The 24583-nt window shown below is 46.3% G+C and overlaps 1 protein-coding gene and 1 long non-coding RNA gene across 7 annotated transcripts; one reads left to right on the top strand and one right to left on the bottom strand.

Moving 5' to 3' along the window:
• Positions 1-9: 9 nt before the first annotated feature.
• On the bottom strand, positions 10-8958 carry LOC119820313. 2 transcript variants are annotated; one of them, XR_005286469.1, is made up of 4 exons: positions 8908-8958; positions 5238-8164; positions 2738-3458; positions 10-1940 (listed from the first exon to the last, which is right to left on the bottom strand). It is a non-coding gene; the product is annotated as an uncharacterized LOC119820313 (long non-coding RNA). The 2 variants fall into 2 exon arrangements; XR_005286468.1 differs by having other exon boundaries at positions 10-3458.
• LOC119820311 (carcinoembryonic antigen-related cell adhesion molecule 1-like) lies at positions 6211-22661 on the top strand. 5 transcript variants are annotated; one of them, XM_038338485.2, is made up of 9 exons: positions 6213-6387; positions 7192-7551; positions 9762-10040; positions 10491-10745; positions 12817-13092; positions 17173-17299; positions 18424-18476; positions 19070-19101; positions 20210-22661. In XM_038338485.2, the coding sequence occupies exons 1-9, from the start codon at positions 6324-6326 to the stop codon at positions 20327-20329; spliced, it is 1566 nt and encodes a 521-aa protein (XP_038194413.1). In that variant the 5' UTR covers positions 6213-6323; the 3' UTR covers positions 20330-22661. The 5 variants fall into 5 exon arrangements, with proteins under 5 accessions (XP_038194414.1, XP_038194412.1, XP_038194413.1 ...); XM_038338482.2 differs by having other exon boundaries at positions 20056-22661; XM_038338483.2 differs by lacking the exon at positions 18424-18476 and having other exon boundaries at positions 6214-6387; positions 20056-22661.
• Positions 22662-24583: the final 1922 nt, after the last annotated feature.

Genomic DNA, 24583 nt, shown 5'->3' with positions numbered 1-24583 from the left:
GTTCCAGAACAGTCATAGCTGCTATACAGAGAAACACTATCTTGAAAAGCCAAAACAAACAAACAAAAAACAGCAGCAGCTACAACAACAAAAAAAAATGAAAAAGAAGTTCAATATCATTAATCATTGTGTAAGTACATATCAAAATCACAGTGACATCTCCACAGATATACCATCTTCTAATGAAAAGCTACCTATTCAAAGGGTCTCTGGGAAACTTACGGACAGCTGTAAGGGCCCACACAGCATATGGAGGCTCTTTGCCATACTTGCTACACCTCAGACATGAGCTGCACATCTCAGTGAGGGCCAGATGGAGACACTGGGACACACAGAAAAACCGTTTCCCTGAGACACACAATCTCAAAGCCTGCTGTGCTCATTAGTTTTTGTCAACTTGACACAAGCCAGGCTCATTTGGGAAGAGGGAACATCAATTGAGAAAATGCCTCCACAAGATTACCCTGTTGTAGGGAGCACAAAGGTCCTTGTACTGCATGCTGGGTTGTTATAACGTGCTTTCTGCCCAGAAGGCTGGGAATGGAGGTGGCCCATAGCTTAGGTGACCTCTGCACCATCTGTACCATCAGGCCATATCTGGCTCCCACAAGCTCCAACAAGCAGGACTGGAAGTAGTTAACAGTGAAGGTGACCTCTGTGCTATCTATACGGCTAAGGGTTCCCCAAAACACCCACTTATAGGACCAGAAATGGTTATTAATCTAGGTGACCTCTGTGCTCTCTGTATGATGGAGGCCACACCAGATCCTCCCTTCTGCCCTTAGGATAATACATGGAGCCTATCTACAGAGCCTATATTCATGGAAGATGTGGCATGTGCGTTGAGAAGAGTTTTGATGGAGTTATGTCTCCTTGTGCACACGGAATTATGTTACACCCCGGAAACTTTTTGTCCAAATTGTACTGCACTTAAGCATCTCAAATAATCTGCCTGGGGTCAGACTCCAGAAGTCTGAGCCAACACAGGCTCCAGCATCCTGTTGAACAGGACTTCCTTCTTTCCTCACATTACTCTACTGGCCATGGTGTGTGCAGAGTCCTGCAGCCTGGAGACAGGTCTTGGGCCGCTTTCTTCATTTATAATTGATGTGAAAGGGCCCATTCCACTGTGATCTGTGCCACCCCTGAGCAGGTGCTCTTCAATTGGAGATATATATATATATATATATATATATATATATATATATATATAATATATTTAAAAGGCAGGTTGAACAAGCCTTGGGAACAAGCCAGTAAGCAGCAGTCCTCCATGGCCTCTGTTTCAGTTCGTGCTATCACACACTTCCTCCAACAAGGCCACACCTACTCCAACAAAGTCGCACCTCCTAATAATAATTCCCTGTGAGCGCATGGGGGCCAATTACATTCAGACTGCCACAATGAACGCACTTTCACTGTTAGATTCACTTTTCACATTCCAGACCTCTCTCTCACCGCTGCCCAGCTCCTTACTGAACCAATGCCACCTCATGTTGCTGAAGGGAAGAGCACGCTTCTCTTTGGCCACAGTCAGCCAGAGATACGTATGCTTCTTATTGGTACAAGGGGGAAAATCCAGGCAACAGCCAAGAAATTGCACATTTTGTAAAAAGCATTCATTCAAGTAAGCCAGGACCTGCATGCAGTGGGAGAGAAACAATATTCCATAATGCCTTGCTGTTCCACAGCATCATACAGGAGGACACACTACACCTAACCTCCAAACACTGATCAAGAGACACCTGTGACGTTCCAGGTACACGGAGAATGGCGATCTGTGACCTCTGGGTGCTGGACGAGAAGAATTCCAATTCTTCCTTGTATTGTGCTCCCGTGTTAGGATTTGAGCACTCAGTGCTGTGAGGGCTAAAGAAACTCCATGTTATGCTGGGCGTCCACCTTTGTTCCCACTCTCCGTTTGTCTCTGACTCGAGTTCCTGAAAGACAAGTGCCCAGCAACCCTGTCACAGTGACCTCCCGCCCAGAACGTACAGATGTGACCATCTGCCTGTTGTTCCTAAATGAATTTTTGGCTTCTGTAACTTGTTTATGCAGACAACCAAAGATTGATTTGGATTACCTTGACCACTTAACTTGACAGAATTGACCCCTTTCTGCTTGCCTGAGTGGATATTTAGGGTCTTCCTCTGCTTTTCACCTTTACAAATCCTTCCCTCACCCGCTTCTCACGGCAATCTCAAGTTTGATTCAGAAATTGTTGTCCTGCTGGCAGCTGATGGATAAATATTTTAATTATAATTAGACTGAATCTATGGTCTTTTCCCAGGTGCCACATACTCCAGAACGGTGTAGGACATATAGGAGACAAGCTGCAAAGATCACAACCCCCACCAGAATCTATCCTAGCGAGAGGAGGACCTGTGGAATCGTAACTCAAGAGGGAAACCACCTTCATTCAGTCCAGACCCTTGAGGATCTCCCCACCAATACAGCCTCAGAAAGATCCTGTAGGGTTCAGGCAGGGTCTGGTTGAAGTACCAGGTTATTTATTAGAGAGAGAATCACTTGAAAGGAAGGCCTGGCTCCAGACCTCAGTCCCAGACTCGACTCTACGTGACTATGGAGAGCTTGTCTCCAGGGCTAGAGTTTGACTTCCTGTCAGAGCTGACAGGGAACAGGGCTTCACTGACTATCCAAGGTACGTAGAGTGTGGAACCAGCTGTGCACTGCCACAACAGCTGCAATTCATAGGTTACCCAGGCATCTCCTTCACCTGAATCTCAGCGGACAGGTCCACGACATAAGCCAACTGTTCTGACGAGCTTAGGAGACTTCACGGGAAGGTCAGGGTCCCCCAAGGGGAGAGACAGAGGAGACAGTTCTCCAGGCAGTTCCTCTTCCCCAGGGTCCAGCCTAGGGAATTCTCTCCTGCAGGTAACAGTAACAAAAGTTGCTAATGTGAGCAGCTCTCCCACTAGCCTGTCCAGACACATTCTCTCCTACTAGTAACCTCAGCCAGCACCACGCTCAGACCCTGGTGCTACCCCTTCCTGAATAGATGGATTGAAAGAAAGGCTGGGGGACACCAGATGCTGGGCACTGACCCCCTTTGGACGCTGCAGGTCTACTGTGTGCAGCTGTGCAGACCAGGACAGAAGCCAGCAGAGGGTCCCTAGTTGTGCCTAAATTATGTGAGGAAGCCATTGAGGAACCATCACCGGTACTAGCTGATTAGGGGGGAGCTGGCGGTATGGGTTGAAAGCATCCTTGGAAGTCCAGGATCGGGGAGTCAGGTGCACAGTCCACGGACTGTGTCTTCTTCTTTCCTGACTTATCCATCCAGGGAGGATAATATGGAGAGCAGCCTTAGGACCAGCCAGTCGTTCTGAGGAACAGGATGAAGTCCAGGGAAGCCATCAGAGTCACACCAACAGAAACCCCAGTCACAATGCCAAGCACAGTCTGCATACGGAGTCCTGACAAGTTCTGTTCTGCTGCAAGAATATAAAGGGAAAGAAGGCCCAGGTCAGATCCAGGGAAACCATGAGGAGCCCAGCCAGGGTTGAAGGGGACAAAACTGAACAATCCCAGAGACTTTGGGTGTTGAAATCTCTGAGGTTTTTCTCTGCTTGTCTTATTCCAAACACCACCACTGGAGAAATCAAGAGCCCTACTCAACACAGCAGGAACTCCTACCCAGTGGGGGAACCTGGCACATGATGGGCCCTCAGGGCAGTAGCTGTATCTGCTGATTTCTGTGCCCTTCACTATGGCTTGGGAAGGAGGGTCTGCATCCAAGTGTTAGTGAGAAGGGACCAGGACAAGCAGCGATTCATGTGGGAAAGGTAAGGGAGCAGCGAGCTGCACAGGGCAAGGGCAGACCTGCCTAAAGGAGAGGTGAGGAGATGAGGGGCAGGGATGGAGCAGCAACAGCAGAAATGTGTGTGACAGTAGCAGTGGGGGTTAAATGACTTCCAAGACTCCAGGGATCCAGACCCAAAAGGCTGCTTGAAACCAAACCAGTGTCACCTGACACCCCTCCCACATCTGGCAGCTCCAATCTCTCCACCCTAGGAGCTTTATTAAGTTCTCTGGACCAGAGAGTAGTTGAGGGATTGGAACTTTAATCTCGGGCATGGGCAGCTTGAAGAGATGTGTGGTCCACAAAGTGAAAGCAAGTGATCAATCAAATTTGACCCTAGAGCCCAAACACCTGACTCAACACAGTCCGCTAACAACATTAGAAATGCCACGTGACACAGCTATTTACCCAGAGATCCTGTACCCCACAATAGAGATATTTGCACCCCCATGAATACTGCTGCTCTATTCAATATACAAGGAGATGGAGCCAATCTAGATGTCCATCAACAGATGAATGCATAATGCCAGTCTAGTGCATATACGAAATGAAATATTATTCATCTCTAGAGAAAAATGAAGCCACAAAATTTAAGGAAAGTGGGTAGACTTAGAATGTATAAAGCTAAGTGAGATCACCCAGTATCAGGGGAAAACACATGTTCTTTCTTGTATGTGGATCCTAGCCTGTAAACATGTAATTAAATATGCAGAGGTACGATACAACATTGAGGAAGGAGAACATGAAATTTTAAAGAGGCAAAACACTCCCTAATGAGTTCACATACATGCTGTACTTAGTGGGTCCTCTGAACGCTCTCTCAACATGTGCACGGTTTAGATGTAAAACAGGCCCTTAACAAGCAATATCCACATGTGACTCTATGCTGCCACCTTACTGGGAGGACCATGTTTGAAGGTATGGTTTTCATCATTTAAATGTCTCTGTACAATACAATTCAAATAAGTACTACTAATTTAGGGTGTATTGTTCTCTAAACAATAATTCTAGGCATAAATATAAAAACTGTAGAGAGTGAAGGCTGTCCAAAGTATGCTTAAATCATTATAATTGGGGAATTTGGAGAACTCCTGGTAATGCCGACTTACTGGCCCTGAATCTGGAAAACTAATACACCAGAAATTACCAACACTGAGAAGCTTGCACGATTTGGTTTGCTTTGATTTTCATTATATTTTATGTAATAGTTCTAAAATGTGGTTTCTGGGTGGATGAATGTACTTCCCTTTAAAACTTAAAAGTCATAACAAAACCATTTTAGAGTGAGCAAAGGCCTTGGATATTCCTGTCCCTGAACGAGATGTACAAAAAGCTAATGAACACACAAGAAAGGGGGTTCAACACCATAAGCCTTGAGGGAACTGCAGATCAAAGTGGCAGTGAGTCTCACCTCAGCTGTTATAGTCTCCAGCAAAAAATCCAACTGGATCCTCAAAGGCAGCTGCACTCTGGTACCTCCCCTGGGATACTTGGTGCTCAGCTCCATTACAGCCTTTGGAGCTTGGCTACCATCCTTGTGACAGCACAGACATGAGCTGCAGGTCTCCTCATAGACACCAGGGGGCGAAAAGAAAGCACATAATCAACAGGGAAACTCCCTGAGGGCTGAACATGTCTTGTAGCCTTGTCTCCATACCAGTTCTAACAGTCCTGGAGCTTCCTCACATAATCATTTCCTGTGTCTCTGAGAACCCAACTCTACAAGGAGACCCTATGTAGTCCCCTCCCCCTCACAACACCCATGAGGAAAGATGGGGAGATCACAGGGCAGTCACCAAGGAGAGCAAAGGCATTCCAGAAGAGTCAGGGAGGGCATGGGCAGACCTGAATCACACTCAGACAGCACAGGAAGCTGGGGGGAGGGGTGTCTCCCTGCGGCTTTCCATAGGAAGCTAGAGCACACAGTCCTCTTTCTAGGAAACAGAGGTCACCTCCTCCTGCACGCAGGGATGTGAACCCCTGAGATAACTTGTATCCCTGTATCAGACACCTGACCGGTGAGAGCAGTGACCATGGATCTGGTTCCTCCCCAGTTGTCACTCAGACCTTTTCCAGCCCCTAGAGATAACTGTCACTTCCTCCCAGGAGTAACTCCCACTTTCCCAGAGCATTGAGATCACAGGCAGACTGGGCTCTGCTGCGTTTTTTGTATCACAAGGAAATACACGCTTGGCTATAGGAAGTACAGGGACAAGGCCCTGGGGTGAGCTGCTGCTCTCTAGGGGCACAGAACACTTCCAAACCTTGTGGCTCAAACTATGTTTTAGAACACAGAACCAAAAAGAAAGAAATAGAAGGAAGGGAGGCAGCACTGACGCACAGACTCCACCCTCAGCCCATGTGACTCCAAGAGGTGTCCTCCTCTAGGAGGAGGATCTGGAAGAAAAGCAGAGCAGACACCAGAGCAGGCAGACTTGGCAGCAGCCTGAGAAGCAAACCTCCTGTCCAGAGGAAGAGCCCAGGCCACAGCAGAGACATGGAACTCTCCTCAGCTCCTCTCCACAAATGGCAGCTACCCTGGAACGGACTCCTGCTGGCAGGTGAGGAGACATTCCTCAGGGGTGTGGAGAGCAGGGGAGCTCAGAGACTGGATGGAGTCTTCTAAGAGAGGGACTTTGTCTGAGAGGAGACATCTGGCTTCTGCTTGTAGCCTGAGAGCAACAGGAAGCTGGCAGTGCTTGCAAATTTGTAAGTGGGAAGGAAAAACTCAGAGGTTCCCCACAGTAAGTTTACCAGCACTGGCCTCTGTACCCTGAAGACTGACTCCCACAACTGTGTCAGATGACTCTCTAAGTGAAACTCAAACTGCGGCCAGTAAACAGGGTCATTTCATACACACAACCCTGAGGAATCCGCAAATAAACCCCAGGCGCTGGGAAAGTGATTTGCTCATAGGTGTCTGAGCCTGTTCCAGGCAGTGGGGTTTAAACAAAAATTAAACCAGTCCTCCTCACAGAGTCCTGGTGCTACTGGGCAGGAAGACAGAGTAGCAAGGACATCCAGAAGGTGGGGTCAGGGGTTGACAAACACTTCAGAAAAAAACAGAGTTGGGAAGGTCAGAAAATGAAGGCTTTAGGGGAGGAGGTCAGAGAAGACATGCCTACACTCACCAAAGATTCTGAGTGTGAGCAGGGATCTGAGGGAGTAAGGGGTTGGCTGTGCAGACACTCAAGAAAAGTTTCATTCAGTGGAAAGATTCAGGGATACTGAGGAATGGGGGTGATGCTGCTGACCTCCCCCCAATATGACACACACACCAAGGCTGAGAGTTGAACACACTCAGGTCTCAATTTCTACCAAATGCAAAGATCTAATATTGATAGTTTTTTCCTCTTCCCTCTTAGCCTCACTTTTGATCTACTGGAGCTCTCCCTCCATGGCCCAAGTCACTGTGGAAGCAGTTCCGCCCCACGTTGCTGAAGGGGCAGATGTTCTTCTACTTGTCCACAATCTGCCAGAGACACCCCTAGTCTTTTACTGGTACAAGGGAGAAAATACAGACAACAGTAACGAAATTACACGATTTATAACGTCACCTAGCGAAATTATAACAGGGCCTGCATACAGTGGCAGAGAGACAATATACCCCAATGGATCCCTGCTCTTCCAGAATGTCACTCAGAATGACACCGGAGCCTACACGTTGCAAATACTAATGCAAAGCTATGATCCTACAAAAGTATCCGTGCAGTTCCATGTCCACCGTAAGTAATTCTCTGTAACCTCTGGGTAATGGGTATAGCTAATCCTACTTCACACATAGAATTGTCAGTGCTGGATGACTCTGTGTTATGGTCCCCACATTGTGGCTCAAGCCTTTAGTAAAGGACAGAGAGTGAAGGAAACAGCAACAAATCAGGATCCCTCACTTGAATCCACCCTCAGAGAGAGGGGGTGAGGTAACTCAGCCCAGGCATGTCAGACTCTGCCCAGGGTCTTAGATGCTCATCATGAACATGGCCTTGAGAAAGACCCTTCAGGACTCAGGCAGGACCTGGCTGATGAAACCATGAGATTCTCACAGAAACATGAACACCTGAAGTTTGCTCGATATCTTCACCCCAGACTGGACAAGGAATTCTGGGAAGTTTATAGACTAGGTTGGAATTTGACCTCCTGTTGGAGCTGACAGGGGAAAATGATTGACTGTAGGCTGGTAGCCTGCTGACCATCAGCCTGTGAGAGCCATGTCTGAGGCAGGTCACCTGGGCATCTTCTCCTGAAACTCAGTGTGTTCAGCATAAGTGGAAGGGTATGAAAGACAACGAGCCAGCTGTCCTGATGGTCTTCTGAGACCTCGCAGGAAAGTGGAGAACCCTAAAAAGATGGGAGAAAAGTGTACAAATGGCAGCTCCTTGCCTCTGGGGATCCATCCCAGAAATTATTTCCTGCAGGCAGATATTAAGAGACACTGTTTGGCGGAAGGTCAGGCCATTGCTCACATTTCAGGTTAACTTGTAGGCATGGCAACGATCATTTACCCTGTGTCCTATTCTAGGGAAACTGAGACAGGAAACACAGTCACTGAGTCAGGGTCACACAGACCATGGGTGGCACAAGCTATCTGTCCACAGCCACATCTCCAGCCTCCCTACCATGGAGACTCTATTAGGTGCCCCTGAGTCTTATAGATCATTTCCTAGACTCAGGCTTCTTTTAAGGCTCCCTGATTCATGTCAATCAACATAAAACTCCTGACAGAGTGGCCCAACTGAAAACCAGCCCAACTTGAGTGCCAGCCAGATCCTGATCTGTGTGGGATCTCTGACGGGCTGTCAGGTTCTCAGGGAAGCTCAATGGGAAGGCTAATCATAACCTATCTGTAGGAGAGTGTAGTGTGGAGGTGAGTGGGCTGCATTCCTTCTGTAGTGAGGCACTATGGGCAGGCCTGCTTTTCATCCCGCCCGGCTCCTGGCCACTGGCTAGTTTATGCCCTCGAAATAACAACACACAAATTATATTCTTTTAAACACTGCCTGGCCCATTAGTTTCAGCTTCTTACTCACATCTTGACTAACCCATATCTAATAATCTGTGTAATACCACGAGCAGTGTCTTACCAGGAAAGATTCAGCATGTCTGACCTGGAGGCTGGCTTCATCGCATCTGTCCGAGGCATCTGCCTCAGATAGGCGGGGCATGGCGATTTATTAACTTCCCTTCCCAGCATTCTGTTCTGTCTACTCTGCCCACCTAAGGGCTGGCCAATCAAATGAGCCAGGCAGTTTCTGGATTAACCAATGAAATCAACTCAAACAGAAGACCCTCCCACGTCAGGAGAGCCCTGAGCATCAAAGGCTTGGCGGGTGCTTGAAGGGGCATGGTCGATCGGTAATTATGACTAACCAGACTAGCTTTAGTATATAATATTTAGCTTTAATAAAGGAGAGAAAAAAGAAACTTACAAAAGCCAAGGTTCCAGCGAGGAGCCCAGGAAGACAAAAAGAGACCAAAACAACAAACACGGATCTTTTAAAGGTATTTTGTGCCCCGAGGGGTCACGCCCCTCAAAAAGGGGATTGGTCAGCTACCCCATCAGGCGCTGATCCTTACTGAGCAGTGGAGGTCAGGGCAGCTGGAGGGACTCGCACCTTGTGTCCCAAGACATGCAATGGGTCAATGAGGACCAGGAAATAACATGAGGTCTCTGATTCCAAGTCTCAAGTCTGTCCATCACCACACACTGCAGCTCAGTTCCCTCCTGGGAAAGCCCTTGCTTCTCCCACACACAGCACAGGAGGCCCATTGTCTCTGAGAGCTCAGCTACTCCATCTGCCTGTAATTTGTTTCCTGCCTGATTCTTTGAGGATCTGAGTTGGAGAAGAGATCAGAGACAATCTCTGTTGAAAGAGGCCCTTGCAAGAATCAGAGGCACCACACAGGGCAATCTTCTCTCTCTTGTCTGCTTGCACAGCACTGCTACCCAAGCCCCAAATCACAAGCAACAATTCCAATCCCATGGAGGGTGAGGATGCAATAGCATTAATGTGTGAGCCTGAGACTGAGAATACAAACTACCTGTGGAGGAGAAATGGCCAGAGCCTCTCAGAAGGTGACAGGCTGAAGCTGTCTGAGGACAACAGGACTCTCACTTTACTCAGTGTTGTGAGGAATGACACAGGAGCCTATGAGTGTGAAACCCGGAACCCAGTGAGCACCTCTCGAAGTGACCCATACACTCTGAACATTACCTGTGAGTATTGTCTGCTTCATCCTGGCTACAACTGTCTATACAAAGGGCTAGAGCTAAGAAACTTGGTCCCCTTCTGTAGGTGACACAGACCCACCACACAAATACCTAGACTGGCCAGGAAATCCTGGTCCAGCACAAATACATGCAGCCAGGCCCAGCATTGAGCTGGAATGGGTTGAGGCTCAGGGTGATGGAGACAGGGGACAGCGCAGACTCAGGCTCAGTGCGTACATGAGTGTGCAGTGGGGATGTTTGTGTGCTGTGCTTGAGATGGATCAGGACTTGTGCCTGCTGCATGAATACTCTTCTACTAATCTGCACCCCAGCTCTGGGTGGGACCTGCTCAGCTGAGGTTATAGCACAGCTTAGAGAGATACTACGACCTTCTGCAGACCAGGATTCCCCTTCCCTCTGCTGACATCACATGTGCCTTTGTTCTGTTTGCTCCAGATGGTCCAGATGTCCCGATCATATCCCCCTCAAATAATTATTTTCATTTAAGGACAAACCTCAGCCTCTCCTGTCAAGCAGCCTCTAACCCACCCGCACTGTACTCTTGGTTTGTCAATGGAGAGCTCCTGTCATCCTCCCAAGAGCTCCTTATCCCCAACATCACTACTAATAATAGTGGATCCTATACCTGCTTCGTCTATAACTCTGTCACTGGCCTCAATAAGACCGCAGTCAAGAACATTACAGTCCTTGGTAAGTGGATCTCTGAAATATCAGCGACAGGTTTGGAGTGGAGTCTTTTGGCTTTCTGGGAAGACACAGAAGAATTTAATTTCCAGCCCTTGTCTATGAGAACAAGCAAAACTCCCCTGAGCATCCTGCTCTATCCCTATGTCTGATCTTCTCCTGCTGCTCTGACTTTCCTGGCTGATAGGGATGGAGCTTGGAGTGTGAGGAGGAGCTTCTCCCAGTCTTGGAGACCTCAGGTTGTGGGAGAGACTTCTCATGGGAGGGAGAGCCATAAGGTCAAGATTTCTTTCTGTCACTAACACAGCCCTTCCTGTCCCCTCCATTTTCTTCTTATGACCTCCATGACTTAGAGGAACACCCAGGGCTTTCATCTGTGCTCACGTTCTTTTTCTCCAAATGTGAGGAGAAAACTCCCTCCCCACAGATGGGGACCAGCAGTTCAGAGCTCTGATCCCAGCTCTGCTCATGTCTCAGGGGTGACTGGCTGAGCTCTGATTCCATGGGAGGGGAAGAGAGGGTGGAGAAGGCACCTGGGAGCCCTGTTCTGACTCTGGTAAACCATGTGACTGATGACTTGATGATGCTCTCTCCCTTACTCTTCTCAATTTAAAAAAAAACTAACAAATGTTGAGCCTGGCGGTAGTGGCACATGCTTTTAATCCCAACACATGAGAGGCAGAGGAAGGCGGGGATCTCTGTGAGTTCAATGCCAGCCTGATCTACAAGGGCTATTTCCAGGACAGCTAAAACTGTTACACAGAGAAACCCTGTCTAGAAAAACAAAAACAATAAGTCCACTGAGTGTGGTGGTACATGCGCTTAATGTCAGTACTAAGGAGGAAGAGGACAGGTGGTAGACAATGCGAGTTCAAGGCCAACCTGGTATATATAGCAAATTCCAGGTCAGTCCAACTTACAAGTGAGACCCTCCCTCGACAAAAAAAAAAAAGAAAAAAAGAAAGAAAAGAAACATTAAAAAAAGAAAGTAAAAATAAAATGTCACTGATGTACATCAGAGACCATGAGATCAGGAACAGGAAAGTAGAAAGGTGGCCTTCATGTTAGTTGGCTCTGAACTGCGTCTGGCCACCAGCACAGGAGGTGACCACTGAGAACACTGAAGTTCACTTGCTTGGATAACAGAGACTCCTCTGTCGAGTCTCCATGCAGAGGAGTGCACAAGGAAAGTGTCCAGATAATCTGTGGTGAGATCCAAGGATGGTGGACCCTAGTCCTAGCATTTGGGAGGCTGACACAGCTGGATCTCTTTCAGTTTAAGGCCAGCCTGGTCTACATAGCAAGTTCCAGGCTAGCCAGGACTGTAGGGTGAGACCCTGTCTCAAAAAAATCAGTATTGAGAATAAGAGCTGTAGGCTGTGGTCAATGCTGTGACCATTCACTTGGCTGTGGTTAATCCATCTCCATGCATCAGGAAATAGATTTCTCTTCAAACAGAAATTCTACTTATTTACTTATTCATTCATTCAATCATTCATTTTGGTTTTATGAGACAGGGTTTCTCTGTATAACTTTGGTGCCTGCCTAGAACTTTCTCTGTAGACCAGGTTGGCCTCACGCTCACAGTGATCCACCTGCCTCTGCCTCCTACCACTGCCCGCTTCAAACAGAAATTCCTTAGTTTGGGATTTCTCCAAGCCCTGAGGAGTAGGCTTCAACACCTTTAAGATTAGCTGGGCTATCTAAACCAAATGACACATTATTTAATGAAAAAGAAACAGAAGGCTATTTTATAATGAGGGGACCTGACTACTCACACTCATAGAAAGTGTGAGCAAGCACAAAAATCAATGGGGAAAACATTCTGCCCACCATGAGATTTGTAGACATGTGGACTGAAGGGACTTCTCGTGTGGATCCTGCACACATACCCTGAGTCAAGGGTCACTGTGGGTGGTCTGGGTAGGAGAAAGGTTCAGCTCTCTCTTTACAGATTGTATCTTGAACCCAAACATGTGATCTTCCAGAGGGCCATGTCATTCTGTGGGCCCTGTGAGCTGGCTGAGATCTTGAGGGTAAATGACTCTCAGCTGTCTCCTCCACTGTTCATCCACAGAGCCAGTGACTACACCCTCCATCCAAGTCACCAACACCACAGTCAAAGAACTGGGCTCTGTGTTCCTGAACTGCTCCTCAAACGACACCGGGATCTCCATCCATTGGCTCTTCAATGGCCAGAGTCTGGGGCTCACGGACAGAATGAAGCTGTCCCTGGACAACAGCACCCTCAGCATAGACCCTGTCAGGAGGGAGGATTCTGGGGTGTATCAGTGTGAGGTCTCCAATCCAGTCAGTTCCAAGAGGAGTGACCCCATCCAGCTGGACATAATAGGTGAGTGACCTCCCCTCCCTTTTTACCCCATAGTATTGGGGGAGGGTCAAATTCTTTATCAACAGTATGCAAAATGGGTAAAAGTCACCAGGAGAAAAACATGGCTCAAGATTCAAATACAGTCAGCTTGGTGAGGGATGCATGTTAATCTTGCGTGTTACTACAGTTCCAAGAAATTCATACCTTCTATTGTCCTCCTCAGGTACCAAGCGTGCATGTGGTGCAGAGACATACAAGGCAAAATACCCATACATAGAAATTATCTTTAATTTTTAGATCTGCCATTGTAGAGTTCTGAAATGTACAGTTCAGTGGCAGAAGGTATATTCATATCTGTGTAAACACCATCATTGTCCGTTTCCAAAACTTCTCGTAATCTATCCCACCCCTTCAATCCTAGATGTAGTTACTGAGTTGAATGCAATTCTCTATTCTTTTGAGGAGCCACAGTTCCGTGTCTCATGCTTACATTTTACCCTCCCATTGAGTGATGCCCCAGAGCTCTATTTTTTATATATATATTCCAAAGCTCTTGCTTCCTGTCTGTGATTTTAATGGTATGCATCCTATGAGATGTGGATGGTGCTTTATTGCGACTTTGATTCCCTTTGGTCAGTGACTGAGAAGTGAAGTGGAACCACTTTCCGTGTGCTTCCATGCACACACTTTCTATCAAGTCTGTCCCTTCCTACTCTTGTCCTCTGTATTTCAGCTGGGTTGTTTGCTTTTGTTTGTTTGTTTACTATGTTGGAGTTTCTTACACACTCTGAACATCAGCCTCTTGTCAGATGGTTTATTTACAAGTATTTTCTGCCATTCTGAAGTGGACTTTTCACTTCCTGGTGTAGTTCTTTGTTCATTGTTACTAATGGTTTTTAAATTGATGTCATAATGGAATACATTTAAGAGAAACAATATCTAGATACAGTTTGGAAGGATTAACTCAAATGATTTAATACATCTGTTACTTCCCTTATTCTTTTATGCTAAGACAATTGAAATTTATTGTTCATTTCTTTGCAATCTATTACAGTGGACTATTATCTGCCTGCTGTGTCATATCTCTCAAAACTTAACCCTCTGGTCTGTCTGAACCCTTGTGCCCTTGGCCAGCAACTCCCCATTCCCTCCTGCTGCCACTCAAGTCTCTGGTAACCTTCATTCTTCTCTCTTTGTCCACAGAGATTGTGAGATTCTCCTGAAAGAGATCATCTGTCTTTCTGTGCAGGGTTTATCTCACTCAGCATCATGTACTCTAGGATCTTTCACATAGCCACATTGACAGAACCACTTCTTTTTAAAAGTTTAAATTAACAGCACAGTCATGAGAATAGACATCACATTCTCTTTACTTACTCATCCACGGACACTTAGTGTCCTTGATTATTGTGAAAAATGCCACAAAGACCTCCTGGGTCACATGACTGATAACATCATTTGATGCACAAACATTTTCAGTTTTGTGCTAAAATCCAATTTATTTTGTTGCTGCCTATGCATCTGGCATCATAACAAACAAACCAGGCCAAGTTCAGCTTCAAGACGCTTTTACCCTATCCCCTGAAAGTCTGATGGGTTTCAGCTCTGATCCATTTTAGGTCTTTGATCCATTTAGAGTTGACATTTATATGATGTTAGCTGAAGGCTTAACTTCATTCTTTTGCCTGGAAATCCCATTTCCCCAACATCTCTTGTTTAAAAGATCATTCTTCCATCATTGGACAATCTTAGCAGCCTGATCAAAACTCATCTGGTCACAGAGATGCAGTTGGACAGCGAGAACGCCTTCCAAGTCCTGTAACTCAGCGGACAACCCTGTGTGACACTGACCAATTCAAAGCAGGCAGCAGAGACGAATGTCCTTAACAAACGTGAAAATGGCAAATGAAGTGACGGATGTGCCACCTGCTTGGGTCTGACAACACATTATATGTGCAAAAACTGTGCCCCATAAACACATTCATAGTAACAACTAATCTTTAATCTAATCAGTGGCCAGTGTGCATGAGCAGTTCTGGGCTTTCCAATTCTACTTCACTGATCTGTATGTCTGCCTTTATTTTATATTTTGATTATTGAAGCTCTGTACTAAAATTATGAAATCACCAAGGATGTACTGTGATTTTGTTCATTTTTGTCAAGATACTTTTAAGGCACTCACCTCTAACACCAACTTTGGAAGCAGACAGGTGGATCTCTGAGAGCTTCAGGTCAGCCTGTTCTACGTAGTGAGTTCCAGGACAGCTAGAATGGACTTTTCTCTTTCTATACTGGGGTTTTGATCTGATGTGCATAGAAATGATAGATTGCTTTCAGTAATATTGTTATTTATCTTTATTTTTTTAAAAAGGTGTTTTAGGCAACCTGGTTCATGCCTGTAATTACAGCCACTCATGAAGCTAAGAGGCAAAGGTACCAAAGTTCTAAGAGTACCTAACATAGCCAATTCAAGGCCTGCCTGATTAATTTAGTGACGTCCTGTTTCAAAATCAAAATTAAAAGGCATAGCTTGGACTACAGCTCAATGGTAGAGCATAGTTCACCATGCAAAAGACCCGAGGTTCAATCCCTAGCACCACAAAACAACAATAATGAGATGAAGTTTTCCCACCCATCAGCCCCACTGGATTTCATTTCTTGTCTTCTTTCATCTCTCTTATTGGGTAGTTTTCTGGGTGTAAACTTTTATCTCTTTGGTGGAGTTAATTCTAAGTATTTTATCCTTTTTGGTGGGCTCATAAATAAAATACTTTCTTGATTTCCTTTCCAGTTGTCCAATGTTAAGATTGGGACTCTTGCTCAATAACTGAACACTTGCATGAGGCCCTAGGTTCAAGCTCCACTACTGACAGGAAGAAAAGGAAATCTAACTGTTCATGGTCAACATTAGTATACAGAGATACAGCTCATCTGGGCACGTTCACTTTGTTGCCCAACAATTTTGCTAGTTTTGCTCATTTAGTTCTGAGAGTTTCCGAAGAACTTCCGTAGAAGGATTTTCTACAAACAAGCTCTTGTATTCTCAGATGTGTATTTTACCACCTTATAATCGGGCACCTTTTATTTTATTGTCTAGCCTGGTGGTTCTGTGTGGTGTGTGTTCTAAGAGTCTCTTGAACAGAAGTAGTCACAGCAGCATCCTGTGTGCTTCCTGATCTCAGAGGGAAAGCTGCCAGTGTCCCCATGGAATATGATGCTGGCTGTTGGTTTCCACGTGTGGCCTTTGTTGGACTAAGCTGGACTTCTACCCAATATCAGTGTTTTTGTAATTAAGTCTGTGAAATGCTGTCCAATGTTTTCATTCAATCTTCCTGGTTATACATCTATTCTATTTTGTTTCTTTCTTCTCTAAAGCATCCGGGTTTCCAGGAATTTATCTGCTGCATCTCAGCCACCTAACAGTTAGCACATAACTATTGAGTGCTCTTGAAATTTTTGTTATCCTTGAGAATGGATGGTAAGGTCTCAAACTTTAGAAATAGCCATCTCTTTTTTCCAAGTTAATGTAGAAAAGGTTAGCAATATTGCTAACCATTCTTGAAGAGCCAACATTCGGTGCATCAGCTTTCTCTACTGTTACTCTAGTCTGTTTGTTCATCCTTATTCTGTTCTTTATTTCCCTCCCACCACTAGCTTGGGGGAGCTTTTAGGGAGGCAAGGATCTTATTATATAACCTAGACATGCTTCAAACTCACAATCCTCCTGACTCAGCCTCCTAGGGTTCTAGGTTACATCACATCCTTCACCTGCTTCAGTGTAGGTTTTAAATAATATAATAATTAATAACTTTTGGCAAAATATCTCTTAGAGAGAGAGAGAGAGAGAGAGAGAGAGAGAGAGAGCAAGCAAAATAAATGTTAGTTGCAATAATTCCTACCACTCGTGTTGGCCGTGAAGTTAGGTAGCCAGGTCTGTCTCTGATCAACCATACAGATTCAAGTACTGTTTACAAACCACTTTAAGCCTCAGTTTTTTCATCCTTTAAATGGAAATAATTTCATCTCATGCTAAGAATTCCATGGACACACCACTGGAAAACATTTTATTTCATTCCTTCTTGTCTTTTCCTTCCCTGACAGCTGACCCAACACAAGGGAGTTCTGGCCTCTCGGGGGGTGCCATTGCCGGCATCGTCGTTGGATCTGTTGCTGGGGTGACTCTGATAGCAGCCCTGGCATATTTTTTTTATTTCAGGAAGACTGGCAGGTAAGACAGTCTTTCCTCTTTTGTATTCTTCAGCTCTTAGTATTATGCTTGGGAGTGGGCAAAAACTTCTCTCCCTCTGCCTCTGAGCTGGATCTCTTTGCCCCTCTAATAACTCTCTGCTTCTCAGCACTGAGCCTGTGGGTTCAGCCTCTCTGACTTCATACTCCCTGTCTTCCTGTTTCTTGAATTCCATTCCCACATAGAAAGAGAGCAGGTTGAATTATACCTTTATTCTTCAGTCAGGAAGCCAAGGTCCAAGAAGAAAGAAAAGTGAGGGAATCCAAGTAACAGCAGGAAGATACAGGTGACATGTCCCTCTGACTGCAGCAGCAGTGGGGAGGGGGGCGTTTATAGGGAGAAGGGACCCTAAGATGAAGTAACAGAAGCATTGAAGTCCTCTTGGTCAAAAAATGAGTAGAAAAAAGCCAGGTGGTGGTGGAGCACGCCGTTAATCCCAGTGCTAGAGAGGTAGAAGCAGGCAGAACTTCTGTGACTTCAACACCAGCCTGTTCTACAGAGTGAGTTCCAGGACAACCAGGGCTACACAGAGAAACTATGTCACAACACCCCCCCCCCAAAAAAAAAGAAAGAAAGGAAGGAAGGAAGGAAGGAAGGAAGGAAGGAAGGAAGGAAGGAAGGAAGGAAGGAAGGGAGGGAGGAAGAGAGAGAGAGAGAGAGAGAGAGAGAGAGAGAGAGAGGAGAGAGAGAGAGAGAGAGAGAAAGGAAGGAAGAAAAGAAATAATGAGTAGGAAAACAGAACCATCCTTGGAAAACAAAACAGGGCAGGTGTTACGTAAAACAGGTGCAAGGCATCAAAGATAAGAGAGCTACACTCCAGGGATACAGCTCAGCAGTAAAGCACCAGCCCTGGGTGTGGTCGCAGCACCAGGGGACAAAGTAGAGCAGATTCGGAGTCCAGCAAAGACAAAGGACACCACTAGCAGGGTTCACATGTAGATTAAGGAACGAGGCCTCAGGAGGGAAGGCAGCGCCGAGAATGGGGTGATGGAGATTCAGTGACAGCAAGGAGCCCAGGAATGAGGTGCCCACAGCGTCCTCCCCTACTCCAGGACCAAAGTCCCGGTGTGTGGGAAGAGTGGTCACAGTGTCTGATATTTATTTAGGGGAACTGACCAGCGCGATCTCACAGAGCACAAACCCTCAGCCTCCAACCACAGTAAGTAAAGCCACTCACAGAATGAGAACTGGCTTTCTGCCACATATCCTGCTCTGCCAGGGGATCCTGGGCTCAAAGACCACACCTTCCTTTCTGCATGTTTGCAGAAGGGATCTGCACTTCCCTGCACTGAGGATCCCATAAATCATACCCTTCCTAACTACAGAGGAGTTGCCTGAGAGAGCCCTGAGAAGCTCATTCCACCAGGCTAGGCAGGCCTAAAGAAGTCACGTTTCCAGGGGTCTCCTGATGCCTTCCTTCCTGCCTCGATTATAGATGTAGACATCTCCCTTGGGGAGACTTTCTTTGTCTTATGGAATATCTGGGTGCTGTGGCCTCTATGTTCCCCCTTGCCACTGGCGCATGCTGCTGAGAATCACCTCTGGGCATCCTGTGAACTGGGCAAACAGAAGGCTCTATCCTGCCCCTCCTCTGATACTAACACAGTGGGTCTGAGCAGCCTCTGAGGGAAGCTAATTCCTGAACTGACCATGGCCACCTCCCTGTGCAACCCCTGCCACCTGGCAAAAGTCAGGAAACCTTAAATAAGCCCTGCACTTCTGTGCACTGACAACTCTCTCTTGCTCCCCCAGATCTGGGCCCCTCTGGCAACTCTCCTAACAAGGTAAGCACGGCCACCTTCACTGACTGTTTGCTCATGGAAATGTCTCTGAAGAATGTGCGCTGTCTGTATTGTTTTGGTTTGTGTGCTTGTTTGTTGAGAGAGGGTCTCACCAAGCAGCCTTGGCTACCCTTGAACTATATAACCCAGGCTGGCCTTGAACTCGTGACCATCCTCCTGCCTTAGCCACTCATGTGCTGGGATGACAAATGTGTGCCACCACACCAGGCTGAGAATGAGGTATTCTTGGAGACATAACTGTGAAATTTAGTTTGGGTCTGCATTCCTTAGTGCTGCGGCAAACAAAGATTGGTTAATGAGCCCTGTGAGTCTAATGCAAGAGTGTGTGTTTGGAAAAATCCCCACCCTGTGCTTAATTCCTGACTATGATTCCTTATATTTGTGGCCCTTGACAAGGAACTTGAACATTTTGATCCTTGGTCTTGTCACCTGTGACATGGGCATTCTGCCCACCTCGGAAAAGAGACTCAAGGGAATAAACGAGTTGGCACATGCGCAACACTGTGCACACAGAGACAACAGCACATCTTTCTCTCCTGATCTGAACCTGCTCTGACCATAAAAAGGAAGGATTCCATTCTAATGGGTCTGAGACCCTGTTTCTATCTTATATAACAATTTTACCAAAATTTTATCATAGCAGCCTTTCAACCGAGTACAGGCATAGACTGAAGAGTGGTTTTAAATTATAAGGACACTTTTACAGTGTGAACTCTCGCAGGTTGAACACACTCATAAGCAGCAGACAAGTTAAGTTACTTCACAACTACCCCCACCCCGCAAACACACTTTGCTGTCACTTCCCAACAAAGAGCAGTGGCGGTCAGGATGGTCCATACCCTCGCTCTCTGTTCTGTAGCCCATGTGGATGTCTCTGTTGATTCCACCTCTGTCCCCATGGCTGTCTCACCCTCTTCCTCAACCTGTCTCCTCTAGTGACCACACATCAGACTGTCAGACAGTGAGTGACAGGTGTCCTCTCCCATGGCTCACCCAGCACAGAGGCCACAGCACAGTGGTGCTAGATCACCAGCAAGGTGAGGTTCTGACCTGTGGGACTGATGTCACTGACCAACACTCATACTTTCAGGTGGATGACGTGACATACACAGTCCTGAACATCAACGGCCAGACACACAAACCACCAACTTCAGCTTCTCCATCTTCAAGAGCCACAGAAACCACTTATTCAGAAATAAAAAAGAAGTGATCATGGCCTGTCATGCTGGCTACACCAATGATGCATTTCCAGAATCTCTCCCTCACTAGAAGATCTCTGTACCATGAGATGAGGAAACACATGTGTGTATGCGCACACAAACACACACATACATACACAGCTCCAGGTGGCAGCCTCTTCTTCAGTATCAATAGAAGGAACAATATATTATGGAGCCTAGGGGAAACCCAACCTTTCTTGGAACTGAAACTTGGCTGAGAAAAGGGCATCAAAGCTGCCCACCCTCCACTCCCCTAGCCATGGCTTGTTTTAAATGACCTATTCAGAGCACAGTCATTCTCCCCAGCTCCAGTCCTGTCCTAGCACAGTCTGACTTGAATTCCCATAACCCTGGACGTCACCTAAGTGCTAATGCCAAAGAACAAAGGACAAGCAGGAAACGGGCATTCCTGCGTCTTTAAAGCCCGATGTGAAGCCATCGTACACGGGAAGATCAAGTCTCAGACAGAGGTCTCAGGAAATCTCCACGCCGACAACTCATGCTTGCCCGGCTGTGGAATCAGGGGCTCTGTATGTTGTGCATTTACACCTGAGCCCACCTCTGAGAAACCACTTTCTCCAGAAAACCCACTCAATGCAGCTAGCAAAGCTCTTTGGCAGCAACCACGGCCATTGCTAACGCAGAGTGCAGGTACAAAGACAGCATCTCTAGTCTCTACCAGGAAGGAGTCCAGAAAAGCAGGGCTGGTGAACTGACAGGCTCCTGGAATCTAAAAATGGAACAGAAAGATACCCTCCATGGAGCACTGAGATTGTTTTAAAAGAAGCCATATTTGGAGGTACTGGAGTTTTCTTCTCTGCAAGACAACCCACTACTTGAAGTTTTGTAACTGCTGACTTGGCTCAGTGTGTGAGCTGATAAGTCTGCCTTAGGGGCAAGAAGCCACTGCACCTCTGGCTCCCTTGGCCATGATCAAAAAGCCTCTCAAGCCCTTTTGATCAAGAGTTCCAAACCAAAAATGAATAAATGAATAACAAGGCAAGTCACTTGCAGAAACACTGCCTAGTGTCGAGCTAAGCCTCCTACTTTGCTGAATTTGTCAGAAAAGCCTGACTTTTCCTTGCTCTGTGTCTTCACCTTTATTGCTGGGCACTGGCCAGAGCCTACACAATATTTCTCTGAGACTCTGGGCTTCCTTGCTCTCTCCCTGTAGCTCGCCCGCCCCCACCCTGTGCAGCTGCCAGCTGAACTCTTGCCTGACTCAAAGGCCAGCCATTCCTCCTCCACTCCAACCCCTCTCCAGGCTGATGCTGAGGTTTCCAGCTTGTCTGCCTTGCTGTTTTGCTTTTAAACTCTACCAAAAACTGCCCTCGGCTTCAACAACTAACAACAGACTTTCTTCATTCCCACCCCATTCCTGAAGATCAGGACCAGCCTCCAACTACCCTTCTGCGGTGTTTCTGTCTGCGCATTGTTTGCCCTTTCTTTGGCTTCTTTTTTTGACTTTTTTTTTTTGAGACAGTTTTAGCATGTAGCCTAAACAAGCTTCAATATCACAATAAAGGTTTCTACGATCTCTCTCCTGCTGAGATTACAGTGCAGGCCACCAGGCCCAGTGGCTTGTGCATTCCCTGACTGCCCTGCACTCTCAGGAAATCTTGGCCTCTGCTACTGTGTGTCTGGTCCACGTGAATTGTGCCCTTCAAGGGACACAGTCACTCAAGCTGAAGGCATTGTTTACATCCTTGAGAGCTCCGCACTGGTGCTCCACTGGGAATGTGGGACACTTGCAGGGTGCTCTTCCCCAGCCCTGGGCTTCCAACAGCCTCTGAAACTTACTCTTCCCACCTGGGATGAATCCCAGCAACAGGAGAAGGAAAGGCCAATGTGCTCTCAGGGATCCTCTCTTCAAGAGGTACACCCACTCTGTGCCTGTTAATCAAGGGTTTTATTGGATAATAAGTGTTTGTTCTCATGCCATGCCTAACAGGCCTTCCAAGACAGTTATTCTAGAGTTTTGTGGATTTTTTGTTTCGGTTTGGTTTTGGTTTTTTGAGACAGGGTTTCTCTGAAGCTTTGGAGCCTATCCTTTAACTAGATCTTGTAGACCAGGCTGGCCTCCAAGTCACAGAGATCCGACTGCCTCTGCCTCCCGAGTGCTGGGATTAATGACGTGCACCACCACTGACCGGCTATTTTGGAGTTCTTGTACTCAGGGATTTCTCTCAGGGACTTCCAGCCTGTGTATATTTTCCTTCAGTAGTTCTATTCTGGATTAATTTAAATTTGCCTGGCTAAAGCCAGATCAGAGGTATTTGTAAATTTTCCCTATGTTCAAAATAAAATATCACATATCACTAAGCTACTTTGTGGGTTTTTCTGTAGTTTGTTTGTTTCTGGTTTTGCCATGCTTAGGATGGATGCTAGGGTCTTGCATGCGCTAGGCAAATGCTCTACACTGAGCTACATCCCTACCTGGTACCACCTAGACAATGTCTTCCTTACAGGTAGAAGAAAACAACTGCTGGATGGGGGCCAGAGTGAGCCTACTGCTAAGTAGTGTACAGTAGCTCTCTGACATAGTTCATTCATTGTGGTCACCCTTCATCATAAGCAACTTCCGAGAGATCCAACACTAGAGCATTCAAGTGAGGACATCAGATTCAGGAAGGACACAACTGTGTGGTAGACAATGCTTTCCTGGTGACTAACTTATGTATTCCCGAAAGGTACAGAAAATCTCTATCTTCTCAGATGGGGTCCTTTCTCTAGGAAACAAAAATCCCTAATTCAGAAGACACAGAAAATAACAACACAAGGGACAAATACCTCACGTACACAGAGAAATAAGGGCTGAGGCACAGTTCAGGAATATAGCACTTGCTCAGGAGTGTGAGGCGCTGTGTTCAATCCACAAAACACAAAGGGAGTGTACAGAGAAATCCAATGGAAAATGGGAAAATATGGCTACATGTTGGAATCCCTGAGGAATAGTTAGATATGCCCAGGCCCCATTCACATGGTCTAGTTGAGTTGGTCTGCAAGGGAATGCAAACACTGGTAACGTTAAATCTACTGATGCCATTAATGGGTAGTTGTGGTGGTCAGGGTCAACTGTCATCCTGAGAGAATCTAGAGTCACCTAGGAGACAAGCCCCCAGGCACACCTGTGAGATCATCTATGAAGGCAAACCTATGAGAGTATCTGTGAGGATTGTCTCGTTACAGGAATTGACATGGGTAAATCAAATTACTTGAGAGGGGCCCATTTTTTGTGCAGTGTGCCCTGCACTGTGTGTGGAGAGATGGAGCTGAGTAACAGTATGCATTCGCCATTCTCTGTTCCTGAGTGTGGATGTGATGTGACCAGGTGATTCAAGCTCCTGCCACCTTAGCTCCCACCATGATGGACTGTACCTCTCAACTGTGAGTGTGAATAAACACCTAAGTCGCTTTTCTGTCTTAGCACAGCAATGGCAAGAGAAACTGTGACAGTGGTCAAGAAGCCCCCTGCTGGAGTAAGTAGAAGCTGGGCAATGGCTTTTAGTTAAGGCTGTACATCATTGAGGGAATTCCTCAACTTGCATGAACCTATATTCCATCCTAGGGAAGAAGAGACAGTATGTTCATGGGACTTGGGCTTGGGTATTCTGGAAAACTCCGAAGTGATTCCCACATTCTACACGTCAGGAAACAGTGACCTGAAGCACAGGGAAGACGGAGACATTAGAGGCTGAAAGAGAACTCAGTGTGACGGGCATGTAGTGAGCTGTTTCTGCTCAGGAAGACATGGCTGACAAATAGCTACCTTTTAAAAGACTGACAGGACCAGGGCTATGAGCATGGGAATGACTAGCACACTCGTGGCACTAGGAGTGCACACTGATACAAGCACTCTGGAGGAAAGTTTGATAAGTTCTCATAAAGTCAAACACTTCTACAACCCAGGAATCTTACTGGATCACAAGTTATTTATCAAAAACACATAAACAGGCACACGAAGAGTTGTACATGAATATTCATAGGATCATAATTCATAACAACCAATAATTTTAAAACTCCATCAACAGAGAAACTGAACAGATCATCATGTGTCCACAGGATAAAATACTCAGCTACTGTTACTGTGTAAAATGAAATTATGAATCCTGCTGGGTACTGAGGCACACACATGAGCTCTTGAGCCCAGAAGGTCTAAGTCATCCTAAACAGAGGAGAACCTCATCTCAAGAGACAGAAGATGCAGAACTGGTGAGATGGCTCCAGAATTAAGAATACTTGCT

Source organism: Arvicola amphibius, chromosome 8 (genome assembly GCF_903992535.2).
Source record: "Arvicola amphibius chromosome 8, mArvAmp1.2, whole genome shotgun sequence".
Classification (NCBI taxonomy): Eukaryota; Metazoa; Chordata; class Mammalia; order Rodentia; family Cricetidae; genus Arvicola; species Arvicola amphibius.
Note: the sequence above shows the minus strand (reverse complement) of the source record. Positions and strands in the feature narration are given on the sequence as shown.

Excerpts from the sequence above, each read along its gene's own strand:
- LOC119820311 (XM_038338485.2), top strand. The coding sequence starts at position 6,324 with ATGGAACTCTCCTCAGCTCCTCTCCACAAATGGCAGCTACCCTGGAAC. Across the intron at positions 6,388-7,191 it reads GAACGGACTCCTGCTGGCAG|CCTCACTTTTGATCTACTGG; the intron begins GTGAGGAGACAT and ends CTTCCCTCTTAG. Across the intron at positions 13,093-17,172 it reads CATCCAGCTGGACATAATAG|CTGACCCAACACAAGGGAGT; the intron begins GTGAGTGACCTC and ends CTTCCCTGACAG.